The sequence below is a fragment of the Cetorhinus maximus genome, chromosome 3 (assembly GCF_964194155.1).
Source record: "Cetorhinus maximus chromosome 3, sCetMax3.hap1.1, whole genome shotgun sequence".
In the NCBI taxonomy this organism is placed as follows: domain Eukaryota; kingdom Metazoa; phylum Chordata; class Chondrichthyes; order Lamniformes; family Cetorhinidae; genus Cetorhinus; species Cetorhinus maximus.
Genome location: NC_135881.1, coordinates 187,971,949 through 187,993,228, shown reverse-complemented (window position 1 = coordinate 187,993,228; position 21,280 = coordinate 187,971,949). Strand labels below are relative to the sequence as shown.

Below are 21,280 nucleotides of genomic sequence, written 5' to 3'. Positions count from 1 at the left end.
TATTGAAGAATGACTGGTGCACTATTATTGATTGATGATAAAAATAAAATGTTTTGATTGATTGTAGAATTCAGAGTCAGTCTGCAAAACTTGAAATCACATCCTTGTTATGCACCATTGCATAGCAAGAGACTTCCAAAAGGTCTCAAATTTTTAACACCTGAGAAAGGATCAAATGCACCAACTCTAGCAACAGATGGCAGGGGGTCAATCACAAAATCCTGGTCTCTATTTCATTGTAAAAAAAAGTTCTGGATCACCCTTTCTTGGTACCATGAACCTCCTTTTCATTTACACGTGGCTACAAATATCATCTTTTAGCATCCCTGTTGCAAAACCAGAAGTCCCAATATGTCAGAGCCATAATCCAACAAGAAATAGATGTCAAAGAACTTCTTAAGGATTGGTGATCATAGTTTAGTCAAAGAAATGGGTCTCAAGGAAAGGAAGGTGGAGTGAAGGACCTAGGTGGCTGCGTACAGTGGCATCAAGAGGGGATGTGGTAGACACTGGAGTTAGAGAAATAGCAAGTTCAAAAGAGGCTGGAGGGTATTCCAAAGTTGGGGAGGTCATGAAGGGATTTTAAACACAAGAATGGGCAGAATCTTCAACTCGGCGAGCAGGGGTGGGGCCCGCTCACCAAGGCGTAAAATGACGCACGGTGAGGTTGGGCGTGCGTCCCGACATTGGCTGCATGCCTGCCGAACTGTCAAAGGCCTATGAAGGCCAGTTAACTATCAATTAAATCAATAAACTGAGCTGCCCGTCCAACCTTAAGGTTGGCGGGCAGGCAAAGAGCCCAGGCGGCCTTCGCATTTTTCATGGAACCTCATCCCGTTTCGTGAAGGTTTTTAAAGGTTTGAAAAAAATTAATAAAATTCATAGGCATGTCCCAGCTTCACATGGGGGGATATGTCCTAAAAATTATTTTCCTTTATTAAAATTTTTAAAACAAACTAATCTCCCTGAGGCAGCTCTGTGCCTTGGAGATTTCTGCGCTCTTTCATGCACATGCGTGAAAGAACGCAGGCCCCAACTCAGGCAACCGCAGCCCCCCTCCCCATCTGCACAGGGAGCGCTCAGCACTTCCAGGCACGTGTCACGCTGGGCGTGCTTTAATTGGCCTGTCCACGTAAAATGGCGGCATCAGCTGCGCGCACACCCACACAACCCCCACAATGGGGAGAAAATTCTCCCAAATGAGAAATTTAAATTTGAGGCACTGAGGGATCAGAAGCAAAGTTGTAGTCCGTTGGCAGTGACTGGATGAAGGTCAGGATCAGACACAATTGAGATATCCATCCCCTCAAGAGCATTCACTTGAGCAAAGTGTCAAGGGGCAGTGTCCAAATTCCCTTCAAGAAAAAAAAAGCTGGGTCACATTAAGAGCAAAATAAAGTACATTCCAAGATAACAGAATAAAAAAAAATCCAGTAGCAGCCAGTCAGCATGTCAAAGCATTGTACCAGATATTACTTCACGCCAAGTCAATTAACTTGCATTTATGTAGCAGCTTTGTGACAAGACGTCACAAAGTGCTTTACAACCAATGAAATGCATTGGAAGTGTAGTGAAGTCAATGTTGGTAACGTAGGAAACACAGCAACCAATTTGTACACAATGTGACATGAACAGCAATCAGATAATTACCAGATAAGGTTGTTTAAGTGATATAGATCGAAGGATAAATATTGGCCAGGACATCATGGAGAACGCTAAGATAAAAGCAAAAGACTGCAGATGCTGGAAATCGAAAACAAAAACAAAAATACCTGGAAAAACTCAGCAGGTCTGGCAGCATCTGTGGAGAGGAGCACAGTTAACATTTCGAGTCCCCACGACTCTTCAACAGAACTAAGGAAAAATAGAAAAGGGGTGAAATATATGCTGGTTTTGGGGGGGAGGTTGGGACAAGAGAGCTGGATAGAGGGCTAGTGATGGGTGGAGATAACCAAAAGATGTCACAGACAAAAGTACAAAGAGGTGTTGAACATTGAGAACTCCCCTGCTCATTCTTCTACATCCATCCCGTGTTGGGGGGCGGGAGTCTTGTTTTAATGTCACTCCCAGATGGGACCTTGTTTTAATATCACTCCCAAAAGACAACACCTCCCACAGTGCAGCACTTCCTCAATAGTTATGTTCTGGATCAAATATCCAAAAAGAAATAGCGAAAATTGTGCATTTTGAAATTTAAACAGTTAGCCCTTCCAACAAAGCTGTTTTAGATTTTACACAAAGTGCATTTACACAAATGCACTGCAACAAGCAGGAAGGCCACGCTCAGAGACAATTCTCATTTCAGAATGCTATCCAGTTATCACTGCCAGAAGTGCATGCATAGCTAGGATCAGACTTGGTGTGACGCTCCCTACCATCTGATAAGCTACACTATTCTCAAAGCTCTTTCAATAATAAATGGCCTTTGGACAATGTAACCGAGGACAACTGGTACACCTGGAAGGAGGCTGTTTGGGGCAGCGTTGAGAGGAGAAGGAACCAAAAGAAAAATACAAATTAGCCAAAAAGTCATTGGATAGTATTTAATGGGGCAACTAGAGTCTCTGTCAACGTCACCTCTTCTAGGGAAGTCCCGCCGAATTAGCTGCCACTCAGGTACTTAATTGGACAGTGACAGGCCTTCCCCGGGATCAAAGACCAAAGACCCAGAGGATGACAGCTCTGTTGAGCAGCAGTGTCACTGGCCTAGTCGCCGGATCCGAGACCACAAGTGAACAATGGTGTGGGAGCAAGGGCACTCCCCCATTCTTCCCAATACCATGCCCCTCAAGCAGTTACTGAGCACCTTTGAATGAGGGATCTCCCCGTGGAGCCTACAAGCAACCCCGCATGAGTTTGTCGTACTCCATGCATGGCGAGCCTCTGCTAGGTTAATACCAGGGACAGCCAGGATAAAGCACTTAAGTGGGTATTAATTGAACTTAATTGGTGCAGAGGCAGGAAAGTGGCAGGATCTCCTCCTGCCACCCTCCTGCCTGATTAAATGCCCTCTGCCAAACTCGCCATGGGAAGGGCATTAAATTTCACCCATTGGTCCTTTACCTTCAGAATTATGGTTTGTGGCAAGTACTTAAGACAAGGAATCAGACTACTGTGTTAGGAGGATCACTCATTTCAGATATTAATGTTCCATTCAAATCCAATGGACAACCAATGCCAAGACTCTGGAAGCTCGTGTCCTGTGCTATTCCATACAGCGTTAATACAATGGCCTTTGTAGCAGACTGCTTAAAAATCCAATGCTATAATTTGAAAAAGTAAACAATAACATATTGTTCAAGGGAACTCAAGTCATGAGCCACAAGGAGTGTTTTCCAGTAATAACAAGCCACCACACCTCAAAACGCAAGTCATTACAAGGAGCAGCCACAATTAATGATGTCAAAATGACACCATTGGTCATCAGACCTGACTTTGTCAAGTTCCACCAGGTCTTGAACCCATGCAGCAAGCAGTGGCAAAGGAAAGGACCCATGAACTGCTCCCAGCATTGACCTGCCAGACCTTCTAATCATTTTGCTACTCTCAATGTCATGGCACAGGAGGCGGCCATTTGGCCTATCATGTCTGCACTGGCTGGCCGAGTGAGCACTCAGACTTAATGCCATTCTCCTACCTTTTCCCCGTATCCTTGCACATTATTTGAATAGAAACAAATCACCTAATGCCCTCTTGAATGCTTCGATTGAACCTGCCTCCACCACACTTCCAGGCAGTGCATTCCAGACTCGAACCACTCACTGAGTGAAAAAGTTTTTTGTCACATCACATTTGCTCCTTTTGCAAATCACTTTAAGTCTGTGCCCGCTCATTCTCAATCCTTTTACGAAATGTAAAAATATTTTTCAACTTGAACAAAAAAAGACATGGGGGTGCCGGGGAAGAAATCAATTCAATTCTGAAGAAGGTTTGGTAGAGTCAGGAAGTTAGTTCATGTAGCCAGGAAGAACCACAGACAGTGAGCCAAATACAGAAAAAGTCCAATCACTCCCTCTCAATCACCAATGCAGCCCACATTTAAGATGGTCAGGGTATCTCCAGCTCAGGCTAATTTATAATTGGAGTTTTCAGCCTTCGCAAAAAGGAGTTCATCTGAAATCTGGCAAATATTTCTATATAAAAACAAAACCAATTTTACACACATTAACCTACCAATCACAGATACACGTCAAGTATACAATCCATTTAGGATTTTCCCTTTACAAAACATTCCAGTTCTTCACTCCTATAGGTAGTCTTCTTAAGTGCATGGAAGGAATTCTAAAATCTTTGTCTTACCTGTATAGCTTTGCACTCTCAAACAAAATAGTCTTCACATGGATCCTGCAATTCTCATTGTTCTGTTGCCTTACTCTTATCAAATTGTAAAAATCAATGAACAAATGAGCTTGCATTTATAGAGTATCTTTAATTTCCTCAGGTTGTTCTAAAGCATCTCACAGGTGATGAATTATTTACCTATACAGCTGTATAGGTAAATGCTGCATTCAATTTTGCACACAAAATCCCACAGTTGAGATGAATGTCCAGTTAACCTACTTGTGATGATGCTGGTTGACAGATAACTGGTGATCACACCATCCAGGGAATGCTAGCTCTTTGAATAGTGCTCTGGGAGAAGATGATCACCTGAACAGTCAGATGTCTCAGAAAGGGCACCACCCCCTCAGTACTGCACTAAATTATCAACCTAGATTACATTTAAATCCAACCATTAACTCAAAAGCCAAGAATGCTATAATCTGAACAAAACCAAGAATACTGAACAATCTCGAGTTGTGCCTTTTTAAAATCACTAAAATTTAAAAATAAAAAAGTCATACTTTGTAATATTACCTTGAGGTATTTGGAAAGATGGAGTTCAAATCTTAAGTTTATTGGCATTTAGACAGAGTACACCAGTAGGAGCATGGTGCAGAGATTTCTGCAATCAAGGGCATGCTAAATGTTGTTATCCAGATTATCAAGAGGGATTTTTTCTTAGGGTCAGTTGGACCTTCTCATGAGAGCTTATTACCACATTTTGCAAGATGCTAAACCAAGCTACCAGCAAATCAGCGCATGTTGAAATTCTTTAAAAATAAAAGAAACTCCAAAGCAGCTCAGTCTGTGAAGAGAAAAGACAGGTTAATGGTTCCAATTAAACTCAATCAGAACTACAGCAAAACCAGCATTTCTATATGATTGAATAAAGGAAGAGTGGGAAGAAAAACCTTCAGGTCCAGAGACCAAGTTAATGTGCTGAATGACTTGAAAACTAGTGCGGGTCTTCAGTGCTAGCATTCCCACCCGAGTCAGAGGGTACAGGGTTTGAACCTCGCTCCAGTTTCAGTGAGCGGAGATCAGTTTGAATTCTGGAATGACATCCAGCAGAGAGCATGTCAAGTATAGAAAATGCAGCTCAGTGGGTGTGGGTAGCCCCCTCCGTCATGTGTTGTGGAAGCCCATGAAACACTTCAGCCTTAACAGGACAAACCACCCTATTACTATGACTGTAACCATCTTTCATATTAGTCAGAGTTTATGTTGTGGCCGGTCAACAAACAGCAAACTATTTAATACAAACCCGGTTGATACCAGAGTCATTTGGAAAGTGGGTATGGCAGATATTAAAGACAAAGGAGAACAAAATGCGCACTGTTGTGAGCAAAGGAGAAAAAATAAACAACTGTACTCCTACAATAGTGACCAGGAAAGAGAAAAAGGTGCTGTTCCTGAAACTTGCATCGCTGTTTGGAACAGTGCAAGAGCTCAAAGAGAGAGTGTTTAAATGCAACTAAACTCCTGAGCATGAAAAAGTGGTAATTGGCCAACAGAATGGATGCACTTGATAAAAGGATACATATACACAATAAACAAAAACAGAATTACCTGGAAAAACTCAGCAGGTCTGGCAGCATCAGTGGAGAAGAAAACAGTTGACGTTTCGAGTCCTCATGACCCTTCGGCAGAACTGAAGTATAGTTAGGAGAGAGGTGAAATATAAGCTGGTCTAAGGTGGGGGGTGGGGGGAGAGAGAAGTTGAGGGTGGGGTGATTGTGGGGATAAGCAAGCAGTGTAGGAGCAGATAATCAAAAGATGTCACGGACAAAAGGATCAAAGAGGTGTTGAAGGTGGTGATATTATCTAAGAAAAGTGCTAATTAAGACTAAAGCATTTTTCTTAGATAATATCACCACCTTCAACACCTCTTTGATCCTTTTGTCTGTGACATCTTTTGATTATCTGCTCCTATCACTGCTTGCTTATCCCTACAACCACCACACCCTCAACTTCTCTCTCCCCCCGCCCCCCACCTTAGACCAGCTTATATTTCACCTCTCTCCTAACTATACTTCAGTTCTGTTGAAGGGTCATGAGGACTCGAAACGTCAACTGTTTTCTTCTCCACCGATGCTGCCAGACCTGCTGAGTTTTTCCAGGTAATTCTGTTTTTGTTTTGGATTTCCAGCATCCGCAGTAGCTTTTAGCTTTTTGTTTTGACACCTACACAATGTTTGGTTTCCTAATGCAAAGGGGAAAATGTACATATGATTGAAGGAAATGCACAAACTGCTGTCTTACATATTTGGGGCCTTGTGGCTGTATGTGAAGAGGGGAAGGAACAGTCTGCTATTGTTACGTGAGGAAAATGGCAAGGAAAGATCAGCACAACCACAAGGAAGAGGAGATTCCTGAAAGAATGATCATTCCTGAAAGTAGAGCATGAAGAGCAGGAGGAGATGTGTGGTAGTGGAATCATACTATAGATGGCAGAAAATAATCTGGAAAATACTCCCAAATCTTCACCATACATCCCTACCAGTCTCCTGCACTTGCAATTGTTTTGCTCCTCTTTTCCCTCTTTTTCTTTGAGTAGGCCTCCTATCTTTTCTATTTCCTGGTCGCTATTCTGTAGGAGTACATGTGATTATTTTTTTTCTCTCTCTTTTGCTCACAACAGTGCACATTTTGTTCTCCTTGGTCTTTGATACTTGCCACACCTTCTGTTTTATTTGTCCTTAATGTTTTCCCATCTTCCCACAACATTATCTCATCAGAACAATTTAAGCAGTTAAGGTTATTTAAGCAAATCAGCTCACTGTAAGTAAGTGAATGATTTTTGCTTTTCCCCACCTCCACCTAGAATATTTATCTATCTTCAATGCAAAACAAAAGAAAAAGAAAGTTATGCGTAAATCACCAACTTGTAGTTCCTTTTTCCAGATGCTGAATGATCTGTTGTGTATTTCAGTTGATGTTTATCTGCAGGAAGCATTTGTCCCATACGGAAAGAGGGACAAACAGGGACACAGCCCATTTACCCAAAAGCAGAGAACAAAAGTTCAAATTCCACCACTGCAGTTTGAGAATTTACATCCTTTTTCAAAAAAAAAATTTGGAAACAAAAGTTGTTGCTGGCAAACATGAAGCTATCGGATTGTCATAAAAATCCAACTGGTTGAACATCTTTTAGGAAAAGAAAATTTGCTGTCTTTACCTGGTCTGGCCTACATGTGACTCCAGCCCCACACACGTGGTTGACTCCAAGCATGCCATTCACTCAATCGTACCAACTACCACCACCTCTCCAGGACAACTGAGAGGTGGACAAATGCTAGCAATGCACACATCCTGAGGAGCAGTGGGAGAAAGGATATCCATACAATAGGCTGCTTTGCTTTTCCCTTAACCTTCCCATCCACCTCCCCCCAACAACCAAAGAAAAATTGGATTACATCAGTGACTTTAACTACTTTGAATACCATTTTATAGACTGAGATGGGAGATTTTATGTAGAATCTACAGTGCAGTACCAGGCTATTTGGCTCAACAGGTCATCATTAGTTCCACACAATACTTTTCCCATCCCATCAACATATCCTACTTTTCATTACTCCCTCAAATGCTCATCTATTTTCCCCTTAAATGCACCTATGCTATTCACCTCAACTATTACTGGTGATGAGTAAAGAAATTTCTCTCAAGTTCCCTATTGGATTTATTACTGACCGTCTTTAAATTGATGGCTTCTAGCTTTGGTTCGCCCGACAATTGGGAACATCTCATCTACATTTACCTCAAACCACCTTCATAATTTTAAAACAAAAACAAAAATACCTGGAAAAACTCAGCAGGTCTGGCAGCATCTGCGAAGAGAAACACAGTTAACGTTTTGAGTCCGAATGACCCTTCAATAATTTTAAAGGCCTCAATTAGATTCTGCCTCAAGTCTTTGATAAGTAAATTCTTTCAGTTCTGGTGTCACCAAAGAACAGGTTATTCAATTACTCTTCTCAACAGACTTCTCTCTCGAAGTAATCGCTTCTGTGTTGAGTACAGTTCCAGAGGCGTTAGAAGTCGTTCTAGAACACCAACTAAATTGACAGAGTAATTGGATGATGGAACATGTCACAGAGACCAATCTTCACTTCCCACTCTGCACCCCCGTCCCACCTCTGACACCAAATGTCCACACAAAGTTGATTCCAAGCAGAGGGGGAAAAAAATCAAAAGATAGCAGTCAAAGAGGAAGTCCAGCCTATTGTTTTTGCCCAGAATCAACGAGGACAATCAGTTTTCCCATCCAGTTTGCTAATAAAAAGATATTGCTACAATAAAGTTTGGGGTGCAATTATCCAAACTGCTCGTATTACTAAGCTGAACACAGTTCAGAGGCACTTGCAGACTTCCAATTAGTATGTTACCCAAATAGCCATTCTTCCTGGATAGGGTAAGCATGCGCACCGCTGGGAAACAAAGGATTCTAGTTCATTAAGATAAAAGCAAAATACTGCAGTTGCTGGAAATCTGAAACAAAAATAAAAATAGCTGGAAAAGCTCAGCAGGTCTGACAGCATCTGCGGAGAGGAATACAGTTAACGTTTCGAGTGCGTATTTTTATTTTTGATTCCAGTTCATTATTTCCTTCCTTTTCCCTATGCAAGCCTTCAGTTTAGAAACCTGGCCGAAATGTGCCTACTTCATGAGACCAAGTGCCGGTTTTTTTTTAAAGCACCACAGGGCTGGGATCAGGTGGGGGGATTATTTCAAAAATAGTGGTCTGGGAGGTTGTCTCAAGATCCCAATGCCTCTGGGGCAATTTGAAATTTTCAAAGGGATTGGGGAAGGGTGGGGGAGGGAACAAGAAATCCACTTGCTGCCAATTAACAGCCCATTAAAGCTCCTCTAGGAGTTTTGTTATGGGGCCAGTGCAGTCAGGATTGCAATTTCTAAACAGTCTGCTACATGTTAGTGCCCATTTGTTAAATTCATTATTCCAGGGACATCGGAACATTTTTTTTAAATTTGTGGTTCATGGGCCAACTTGCACCAGGTCAAATCACTGCACTTCTACATCAGGTTCATGGCCATTTTCCTCATGTCTCATCTCTACTGGCTTTTGGATGGGCTGCCTGCCCCCAACATGGCTGCTGCATGTTTTTGCCAGGGGCAGCTGCTGCCCAATTAGGGCATCTGAATTTTTTTAATAAAGTGTGTTGCGAAAGCGATGCAGCTGAGGCGGCTTCAGGACCCAGAATTCATCCCGTTGTCGAGCTCCCCACCCCTTGTTGAAAAACCGGCCACAGATGCCATCAATCTACTATTGTTGACTCAAGGTTCTGCACATGTCAAATTTTGTGATTGATGGAAGTGGTAATGTACAGTATGGATTAAACAGTGACCTATTTCACCGTTCCAAATAAATTTCATAGCTTGTGTGCATTGTGCAAAATACCACACCCATGACAGATTACCATCAAGATATCACCACCACAGATCTCTCAGGTTTGGTTTTGCAAATCATTGTGTACATTTGCAAAAAAAATAAGCCACTATGCAGAGAGCTGGGGCTTTCAAACTTCAATTTTATTAGCGCCTTTATTGCAATAAAATGTTTGAGGCTCTTCACAGGAGCATAATCAGACAAAAACCAAGCCATAAAGCTAGATATTACAGCAGGTAGCCAAAAGCTTTATCAAAGAGGTTGATAAAGTATTCATATTCAGTTTTTACAAAGCAGATCAGATAAATGGATATCTCTGCTGAGTAAAGAATTGCTCTTGTAGGGATTCCCTTGACCAATATCATCACAATGTATTGCTCAAAGTCTTCAATAGTAATCAGGGCTCTCTGGAATCCAGAGAGGAGCTCTTCACACAGTCTTCCAAGATGTGTACCAGACATGGATCTACCACAGTACATCAATGACTTAAGTAGCTATTTTAAATCCATTCCAACTTTACCAACTAAAGAAAAAACTTCCAATTGTGGCATGACCTCAGGACATCCCAAAATGCTTCATAGCCAATAAAGTACTTGCTGAAGTATTGTCACTATTGCCATGTAGCTACATCACAGCCAATTTGCCTAGCCTAAACTCCCACAAACAGCAATGAAATAAATGGCCAAATCACTTTTAACCATTGGTTGAGGGATGAATGTTGGTCCAGATATGGAGGAGAGCTCCCCTAGTCTTCAAAATAGTGCCATTGGATTGGAGGACAGTGAGGGCCTCTGTTCAACATCTTATCTGAAAGATGGCATCAAGGACAGTGCAGATTTGCCTCAATATTGCACTCAAGTGTCTGTCCTGAAGTGGGACTTGTATCCACAGGCTCTTGACAGTGTATTACTATCAAACCAATAGGGGTTTCATCTTTGAATTGGAAAGTGTCTTTGATTCGGACATGATTGGCCAGTTCTCATGACCACTGCAAGGAGAAAAAAATTGCAACATAAAGCACTAAAGTCAGTGGCCCTGAAATTCCATAAGCAATAAGTCCAATCCCAATGGAGCCCCTCTAGTTTAAGAAAAGACAGAAATTTTGACTGTTGGGCTTCTTGCCATTTTTCAGGTTCTCCCAGAATCACAGGAGATTTTGGAGAACATTCATGAAGTGTCAGAGCCAGTGGCTGCAAATAAACCTAGACAATGGAGCATCCCTGCCTTGGCTCCCAACCCACAGTATGAGAAAGCAGGAAGCTACAAGCAGAGATGCAAAAGGAAAACAATTTACGACCTATTATTTTTTTAAAATGCATTTCAAACATTTTCTATTGTTGACTGGTCTATAACAAGGGGGCATAGATACAAAATTGAAAGCAAAACATTAAGAGAATAGCAAGAGAGACAGTGGAGTTGTCAGAATTCACTTTCAGAGTGAGTGGTTGAGTCAGAAAGAACATCAACATTCCAGATCACCTTGGATAGATAAAGGAAATGGAGAATAAGGGATATAGTAAATTGCATAGAATTATTTGTTCGTTTGAGGGAGACAAAGGCTGATTGGGGCAAATGACTGTTTCCATGATGGAATCTACATATTTCAATAAACTGAGGTAAATTGCTCAAGTAAAGCACAAAGCTTTAATCTATCTTGTTTATGTTACATCTGACCTGGGAGAACTCAATGTACACACTGTTTGACATTCAAGATCAGAAGAAGAGTTTCATCCCCAGTCCTATTTATTTAAAGGTTAGGGCTAACAGAATAGATTTTGTGCCAAATATCATAAGGTTTCATCATAAACATCAATATAGCTCCAATACTTCCCATCTGTGCCATCAAAAACTGAAAAAACAGATCACTATTCTTCATGGAGAAAGAGAAGTTAATTCATTACAAGGATCCAAAAGAATATTCTATACATCAGCTAATACAAACTCAACTCACTAGTAGAAGGCAAAAACAAAGGAATTGAATGTCCACAAAAGCATTGAATGAGGCCAACAAACCAGAGGGTTGCAGTAGTATTACTGTATCAAAAAAAAATTGAAGAATTTCAGTTTAAAAATGATTATGTATTTCCATCAGGTGATCAATGCATCCCAGCTAGTGGCTTTTTCATTTGCCAACTCTACTTTAGTTTCCTTATGTTTTTGGAAAAGTCAGCAAGGTGATAAAATGGGGAAAATCTGACAGTTCTAAATCATTACTACTTTGTAGAAAGTTGGTATGGAACTCTAAACACGGTGGGAGCAAACAATAAAACCAAATCAAACCACCAGAAAATGAGATCAGAAAACATAAAGGATAGAGACAAGAACGAGACAGGATGCAGCAACACCCCAACCAAAAATAGCAGAGGAGCTTTTTTTTTCAATAAAAGTGCTTCTCATTAATTATAAATTGTACCCATGAATAGGAAAACAAAATGGAACGAAATAATTTTGCTCCAACTTCTCAGAGCTTTGATCAGATCACCGCTCAAAAGATCATGGAGGCCTCAGTTTCACAGATGATGGATCACAAGTCAACATCATTGGAGATTGAGGGCAGCATTAGACCATTGATCGCAACACTGTTGACAACAACAAACTATTGTACGTATACATACACAGGTGTCAAAAAAAAACCACAGAACTCCCCCACTAGTGCTATGGCTGAATTTAATGCATGATAATTACTGGCCCACACAGAACAAACACATCCCAGGTTTCATGTCCAACCTGCACCAGTTTACCAATCTTAGCCAGATGGGAGTAGGAATTCTAAGATAAAAGCAAAATACCGTGGATGTTGGAAACCTGAAACAAAAGCAAAAATAGCTGGAAAAACTGCACACAATACTCTAGCTGTGGCCTAACCAGCGTTTTATACAGTTCCAGCATAACCTCCCTGCTCTTATATTCTATGCCTCAGCTAATAAAGGCAAGTATCCCATATGCCTTCTTAACCAGCTTATTTACTTGTCCCACTGCATGTACACCAAGGTCCCTCTGATCTTTGGTACTTCCCAGGGTTCTACCATTCGTCGTGTATTCACGTGCCTTCTTTGTCCTGCCCAAGTGCATCACCTCACACTTATCCGGATTAAATTCCATTTGCCACTGATCAGCCCATCTGACCAGCTCATCTATATCCTCCTGTAATCTAAGGCTATCCTCACTATTTACCACCCCACCAATTTTCATGTCATCCCTGCCAATTTGCTAAATTGTCTTGGATCCCATGGGCTCTTACCTTTGTTATCAGTCTCCCATGCGGGACCTTATCAAAAGCCTTGCTGAAGTCCAAGTAGACCATGTCAAATGCATTGCCCTCATCTACACACCTGGTCACCTCTTCGAAAAATTCAATCAAATTGGTCAGACATGACCTCCCCTTAACAAAACCATGCTGACTGTCCTTGATTAATCCCTGCCTCTCCAAGTGTAGATTAATTCTGTCCCTCAGAATTGCTTCCAATAGTTTCCCCACCACTGAGGCTAGACTGACTGGCCTGTTCCTCCCTTCTTGAATAACGGTACCACATTGGCGGTCTTCCAGTCGCCTAGCACCTCTCCTGTGGCCAGAGAGGTATTGAAAATTATTGCCAGCGCCCCTGTTATCTCCTCCCTTGCCTCACTCAACAGCCTGGGATACATTTCATCTGGTCCTGGAGATTTACCTACTCTTAAGCCTGCCAGGTCACTTAGAACCTCCTCCCTTTCTATGCTAATTTCTTTAATTATATCACAGTCCTTCTGCCTTATTTCCACACCCATGTCGTCCCTCTCACTTGTGAATACCGACACAAAGTTTTCATTTAGAACGCTACCTACGCCTTCCGGCTCCACACACAAATTACCACTATGGTCCTTAATGGGCCCTACTCTTTCCCTAGTTATCCTCACTCTTGAAATTTGTGAAATCCTTCACAAATTTTAAAAACCTCAAGTCTCCTCCCAACATAATATATTGCACCATATAAATGGAATGTGAACTTTAATTGCATTTTTAATTTGGGCTTCAATTCCTTGGGTGGCCTATGCTTTATATTGGTTGGTTCAGTGCTGGGCTTTCCCACCAGGCACTCACTCAAAAAGAACAGGATAAAAGGAGGGGAAAAGCTGGTTTAAAACAAAAACAGAAAATGCTGGAAAAGCTCAGCAGGTCTAACAGAGAAAAAAGCAGTTAACGTTTCGAGTCCGTATGACTCTTCTGTTTTTGTTTCAGATTTCCCGCATCCACAGTATTTTGCTTTTAACTTAGTGGAAAAGCTGGTTTCCCTTGCTTGAACAGTCCAAGGGTTGGCATTCAGTTCCCTTTGTTATAATAGTCATACCACTGCTGAATTAAAATTTAAAACTCCAGACCTCTAGCCAAATATTAGCAAGACAATAAATTGCAAACATGCACACATTATTAATTTGGCAAAAAATAAACAGCCTCAAACAATTACATTTCAGTGCAGTCAGACTACAAGGAGAGCCTTGAAGGTTATAACCCATTACCTCCAAGATTTCAGAATAAGAGTAGTGTGCAGTATTTCCGTAGAAGACAATAAAATTAACTTAAGGACAAAAGAAACACCTATTAAAAATCAATGCACTGATTTGTAGATTTGAGTCCTTTCATGTCGATCATATATATTGATGTCCCCAAAAAAAAAACAATTATCGGACTCAATAACAGCATACTGTACAATAACACTGATCTGTGAAGACATGAGAGCACCCGAACCTCCACTACAATGAATTCACTGGGACCAGCGATTACCCAACAGAAGCGACAAAGTGAAGCCAATATTTTTTCCTCCACAGACTTCAGAATCATATTCCTCGTCAATGCATCAGTACCACTTAATTAGTACAACTTTCACCCGAGAGTCAGAAATCTGTGGGTTTAATTTTCACTCAAGAACAGCGATACAAAATCTAGGTTGAAATGCAGTATTCCCTTAGTAGTGCACTGAGAGTTGCCATTTTTCAAAGGATATGCTAGTCTACATTACAAAATGAGTAGACTTCTAAACTTTATTGGCTGCAGAGTGCTTTGGGATATCCAGAGGTCATGAAAGGTACAATACAAATGCAAGTTTGTTCTTATCTTTTATAGCAAGAGATCATGGCACTAATTGGAGATACGAGTTCCTCTATCAAACATGTCTCAAACATATTTAAAATTGCTGCTTTGATTGCAAGATATTTTCCTCTAAAGAATTAAGTCAAGTCTTTCAGATCAGCACCTACACTAGAGTGGTCCCAGATGCTGACAATGAAGAAACACACTCAGATACTGCATCCAAACGTTTGAGAGGATGCCACAGCACTTTCCCTCCACTGTTGTACTTGTGAAAAAACACCTCCTGATATTAGTCCCAAAAGTACCCATCCCTGGATTAAACCCATGTTCTCTTGTCCTACTCCCAGTTTTAAAGTAATGTTCCAGATGGGTCTTTTCCATGCCATTTGCCAGTTTATTTTCTAGTCTAGCAATATAAACACTACAATATCAATAAGTTAATCAGAAGCAACTTCTAGATTAGACATCAGTGCTTTGTGAAATTTGCATGTTTTAACTTCTTTACCAGATTTTTTTCAGCAGAGTACACAGGATGTGGGCATCACTGGCTAGCCCAGCATTTATTGCCCATCCCTAATTGCCCTGGAGAAAGTGTGGTGAGCTGCCTTCTTGAACTGCTGCAGTCCATGTGATGTAGGTACACCCATAGAGCTGTTAGGGTGGGAGTGTCAGGATTTTGACCCAGTGATAGTGAAGGAATGGCAATATATTTCCAAGTCAGGATGGTGTGTGGCTTGGAGGGGAACCTGCAGGTGGTGGTGTTCCCACACATCTGCTGCCCTTGTCCTTCGAGGTGGTAGAGGCCGCAGGTTTGGAAGGTGCTGTTGCAGGACCATTGGAAAGTTGCTGCAGTGCATCTTGTAGATGGTACACAATGCTGCTACTGTGCGTTGGCGGAGAGAGCAAATTAAAAAGTATTGCAGCTTTAGGGGGAAAAACCCTCATCAATTGAAGAGGATAATAAATGCCTTTGCATTGCACCTTATATGACTACAAGCTGTCCCAGAGTGCTTTACAACGAATGATGCCTTTTTGAAGTGTATTCACTGTACTAACGTAGAAAACACAGCAATGTATTAGTGACCAGGTGATCAATATCACAAATACAGATTGATGGATAAATATTGACCAGGATACTGATGATAACTCCCCTGCTCTTCAATTAACACCATGGGGCGTTCTACATCAACCCAAAGAGGGGTCAGTTTAACGTCTCATCCAAAAGCACGAAAGTCAGCCAAAGATTATTCTGGGGAAATTGAGAGGGGGATAGATTCCCTGTTGTGAGGAGTGGTGAAAGGTGACCTGTACTTGTCTCACCACCACCAACTAGTATAGAGTCAGTAGCGCTGGGAACAAGTTCCTTGACCCATGATTCATTCAAAAGCAAGGCTGCTGTCACTGAGTCTAAGGCCAATATAGCATTTAAGCTAACACATCATTTAAAACAGCATTAATCTGCAATCATGTAAAATTCATGGAAGTTTCAAGCTTCATTTTCTCTGGTTATATAGTCATCAGAATCCAGAGATCAAAAACATCCTACCAGCTCACTTCTAGATATCTAATTGCACTGTTGTGGGTTAGACTGTTTATTAAAGAGTGTTTTGTGCAGTGACATGACCGGATGCTTGGAACATCTCTTTTATACCAGTGTTTAGCTGACATCTAAACAAAGCACATTATTTGGTAACAAATTAACACTGTAAATCCAGTTGCCAGATTAGCTTGGCTAATACCTTAAGTATTATCAACTCATGCAGACGCAATGTCTATTGACATGCACCAAAGCTCAAAGAATGGCCATTTGGGCACAGTCTCATAAGACCACAGGAACATGCAAACAGTATCCCTGCCTGAGTTTGCCCCTTTCAGAGGGCCAAATTTTATAAGTGTCTTCACTACCACCATCGCCCCCATCCCTTCTAGTTTGCTATTCCCCCAAAAGGGCCAACACATACTGAGCCAATTCAATGGACACCAATGACCTCTGGTACTTCACACCAGTTTCTATTCTTCATTTATGACCATGCTATCGGCACCCGCCTATTCTACAATTGGGGGTGGGGGAAGGAAATGACAACACAGCCCCGTACAATCCAAGCCTCACCTCATTGTCTCCCGTGTACTATCCAGCATGAACTGACTAGGCAATCGGGAGTAGGAAGCTGGCTGAGTTGGTCTCCTCTCACTGCAAGGACAAGAGTGGAGCAGCCCCTATAACCATACCGGGTAATATCAGCTGATTCACCATACACTGAGGATCGTACTTTGCACATTTCTGCACTCTGTGGCTCAGATATAAATGAAGCTATGGATTCTGAGGCATCAGGATGGGTGGAGAAAAAAATGCTCTAATTAATACTTTGAATTTAAATCCTTCAAAATTTCAATACACTGAATTAAAACCCAAAATACTTCAAGGAAGTTTTTGTGCACATAGAACAATAAATGATTAAAAGGAAAGGATATTATGAAGTCATTTTTATTTATGTCTCAAAGCGCAAGTATTTTTAGTTGTTGTCCTCTGAAATTAAATCTCATTTGAAACTTGACCCATATCATTTAACCATTAAGCTTATTTGCAATTGGCATCAACTCATTATCATGTTTGTTCCCCCGGAAAGGCCAATTGTGCATCAGACACACAATATAGGAACAGCGGACAATGGCATAAAGATCTCCTTCAACCATCTCAACTCCACCGTAACAACAGTTTACTGCCTCAAGAAAATTTGGGGCCATGTTTCTCTTGTTGGATTATGGACATTTCACCACAAGAAGCTGTTCCCAAAGGAGCACGTTCTCCAGTCTCCAGTGTCGGCAGTGGAGCCCTGCACATCAGAGATAACATTACTCTTCAGGACATGTCCAAGCATGAGTGTGGCATATAGAAATAACAAATGGTCAATTCAATGAAACTATTTCTTGTCTGAACCTCAGCAGTCAGGTCAACTCTCCGCTTACAACATTAAAATGGCCCCAACCAATTTCACAAATGGCAAGTCTTCACAACTGCAATCACAGTGCATTATCTTTCCTCAGCCTTACTGCAGCCTTTGACATGGTTGACCATACCGCTCTCCTTCAATGCCACTCCTCCATTTTCCAACGCAATAATGCTGCCCTCACCTGGTTCCACTCTTACCTATCATAGTCACAGCAGCAGCACCAATGGTTGCACTTTGAAACCCCACACTACAACTTCTGTAATTCGCCAAGAATTTGTCCTCAACCCCCTTTTCCCCCTCAGAAGTCTTCTATCCTTTGGCAATATGATCTGGTGACATGCAGGATCAGTTTCCTGATGCGCACAGCTTTACCTCTTGACACTTCTTAACCCCTTCACTGTTCCCACATTGTTAACCAGCTTATCTGACGTTGAGCCTTCCATGAGCTACAATTTCCTCCAATTAAACATTAAAGGCTGAAGTCTTAGACTTTGTCCCACCACAAACACAATACTTTTGCCAACAGATCTATCCCATTTTTGACCAAAGCAGTTTGCTTTCAGTCATGTTTTATCATGAGTTGACTTTCCAACTCCATATCCTCTCCATCACAAAGTCTAACTAATTGCACCTTAGCAACATTACCCAACTCTGCACCTATACTGCTGAAACCCTTAGTCATGCCTTGATCATCTCCAGCTTCAAATATTCCAATGGTCTCTTGCATGACCTCCTGTTTTCCACCTTCAATAAGCCTCAGCCCTTAAAACATTGTGGACAGTATCTGTCCTATTCCAGTTACACAACACCGGAAATTTTAAATTCTCACCCTACTTTTTAAAACAAATTGTGCCTTTGTGCCTCTAAGCTCTTCACCTTCCATCCCACCTGGATCAACCACTTTGTTCATCTGTTCTGATGAAGAGTCATACGGACTCGAAATGTTAACTCTGTCTTCCTCTCCACAGATGCTCTCAGACCTGCAGGGTTTTTCCAGCAATTTTTGTTTTTGTTTCAGATTTCCAGCATCCGCAGTATTTTGCCTTTCTCTTTGATCATACTTCTGTTCATTGCTCCTTGTGGCTCAACACTTCTTTTTGTTATTATTCTGAAGTTCTTGGCATTTTTCTTTGTTATGAGCAGTATATAAATATATGTTTTTATTTCTACATCTCTCCATTTATTACAAAGTGCCTCACATAGATTTAGTTACTTCGTAATCCAGTCAATGTTTCTCAGAAGCCAAACACAGCAGCCATTTTGCACGAATATGCCACTCAAGTAGATGATTGGGACATTGCTTTAAAATCTCATTCAAAATACAGAGGCTGTGGTCCTTTCACACACGTTTTTAAAATGTGCAGGTATAAATACTTTTAAAAAACACACACACTCACCAAGAGCTGAAGCCAATAAATACCAAACTCTGGAACAGGGCAACAGTGTCCCAGCTCCACTACCTGTATCACAAATTGGGAAGTAAGCTCACTTGCATCATTTTCCAGATATCATAGTTTCACTCTTGGCTGCCACTCCAACAAGAGCAACAGAAGACCAGCTGCCGACTGTTTTAGTCAAGGAATTATTGCCTGAGACAGATAACAACCTATCGTAACCAATAAAAATTGCAAGAGGGTTTTAAAATTCCCTAACAGGGAATTCTCTCCCTTCATGCTCCCCCTTGCCTTCTACCTATGCAAAGCATTGCAAAACGTTGAGTTAGAAGCACAATATAAATGCAAGGTCCTGTAGCATCTTTACGAAAATCACCTTCCCAAAAAAGGAAAAATTGGACCCCTTAGTTAAAACTCAACATTTTAACATGTACATCCATCACCATGAGCATAATTTTGTTTTTCTTAATCCTTTCATGGGATGTGGGCATTGCTGGCAAAGTCAGCATTTGTTGCCCATCCCCAACTGCCCTTGTACTGAACAATTCAGAGGACAGTTAAGAGTCATTCACAGTAGATTTAAAACCCAAAGCAGAAAACAAAAGATTTGCAGTTATGCAGCATTTTGCATGACCTCAAGGTATCCCAAAACACTTTACATACAAAGAGCTATCTTTGAAGTGTAATTGCTAGTGCCATGTTGGAAACGTGGTAGCCAATTTGCACACAATCTGGCCCTCCAAATAGCAATGTGATCATGAATAGATTTTTTTTTCCCCAATGCTGACGAGGGATAAATATTGGACAAGAATCTGGGGACAGCTTCACCAGTCCTTTATTCAAAATAGTGCTATGGGATCTTTTAGGTCCACTGGAAAGAGTTGGGAGAAGGCCAGAGTTTAACTTTATGTCCGAAAGACTGCACCTCCAACATGTGTTCCGCCAATACTGCACTAGAGTGTCAGCCTAGATTTTTGTGGGACAAAATAACAATAATAATAAACAGCCTTTACCAATCTAAGTTGGAGTTAAGTCAACGTTTTAAAGTAACAAAGACTTGAAAGTTCATTTTTAAAAACTGATTTCACAAATCCTCTCTGTTCTCTTTGCCACACTTTCCTTGCTTTATATTTACAAATACCCAGATATCATCCCTGTATCTCTGCACCCCCCGCCCACCAAAACCACATTTTGTGACCTGAGCATCAGATTAGCAGCATCACAATTACCTCACGGCGGGGAACCTTTAGTGATTGGGTTGCAAGGCGAAACTCTGTAATCCTTAATAGTAAAGAGATTCATGTTAAGAGAAAACATGTGCACATTCATCGTTCCATTATAGCCTGGCTGTATTTCTATTTCAACTCGCAGAAGGAAACGTCTGCAGTACATTTATTCAGGCAACTTCCCATCACTCACCTATTTTGCCCAAGCTGGCCACTAAAATCCACAGTGCTATGACATAAGGGGCTTGGACATGCTCCCAATGAAAGGTGACGATCTGAAAGCCCGTGTCGTTACCCCCGTGAGAGTCGCCGTGCTCGGTGTGGCTGTCCGGCTCCGCTTCGTCCACCGAGCTCGGAGCCACCGGGCAGCAGAGCAACAGACCAAGAGCTGTCAGCAAGGCGCACCTGGCCGCACGCTGGCTCCTATCTCTCCCCATCTTCTCTGTGTGTGGTGTGTGTCTGTCTCTGACCAAACCTTGAGTGAAACCGGTTTCCAGTATTTAAACTACCCCTCCCAGCCGCCCTATTTATAAACCCAGCCAATTAAAGGTGAGGAAGGGAGTCAATTTTCAGGTCTCCTGAAACATCAGGGAAGGAGGAAGCTTGTATTTTCACACATTGTCATGTAATTCAAACTTTTTTTTTTGATTATATTGAATTACAAAATGAGACATGCGTTTCACAAGCTGTCACCAACCTAGGTGTTTATATGCCGTTCCTGCTTTCATCTTTTCTCATTTTTTGGGATACTTTTAACTTAAATTCACTGAGAAGTGTTTTGCCAAAATGCCCATCTCCAAGCATACCACATTTCTGGTAAAAACAACTCTGGCATTCGAGCATAAAATGGTTAATATATGAAGGAAATTTGTTTTCAAAGCTCTGAGAAAGCAGGAACCTCAAATTATGGAAAAAAA

General features: G+C 41.4%; 1 protein-coding gene across 1 annotated transcript in view; it reads right to left on the bottom strand.

The window, feature by feature from the left end:
- LOC144679118 (sodium/hydrogen exchanger 3) overlaps positions 1 to 20,813 on the bottom strand; it is a 116,676-nt gene extending 95,863 nt beyond the window's left edge. Inside the window, exon 1 of the mRNA XM_078539455.1 lies at positions 20,557 to 20,813. Within this exon, the coding sequence (XP_078395581.1) occupies positions 20,557 to 20,800 (244 nt within the window). The 5' untranslated portion in view covers positions 20,801 to 20,813. The remainder of the gene's footprint in view (positions 1 to 20,556) is intronic.
- Between the last annotated feature and the right edge of the window lie 467 nt (positions 20,814 to 21,280).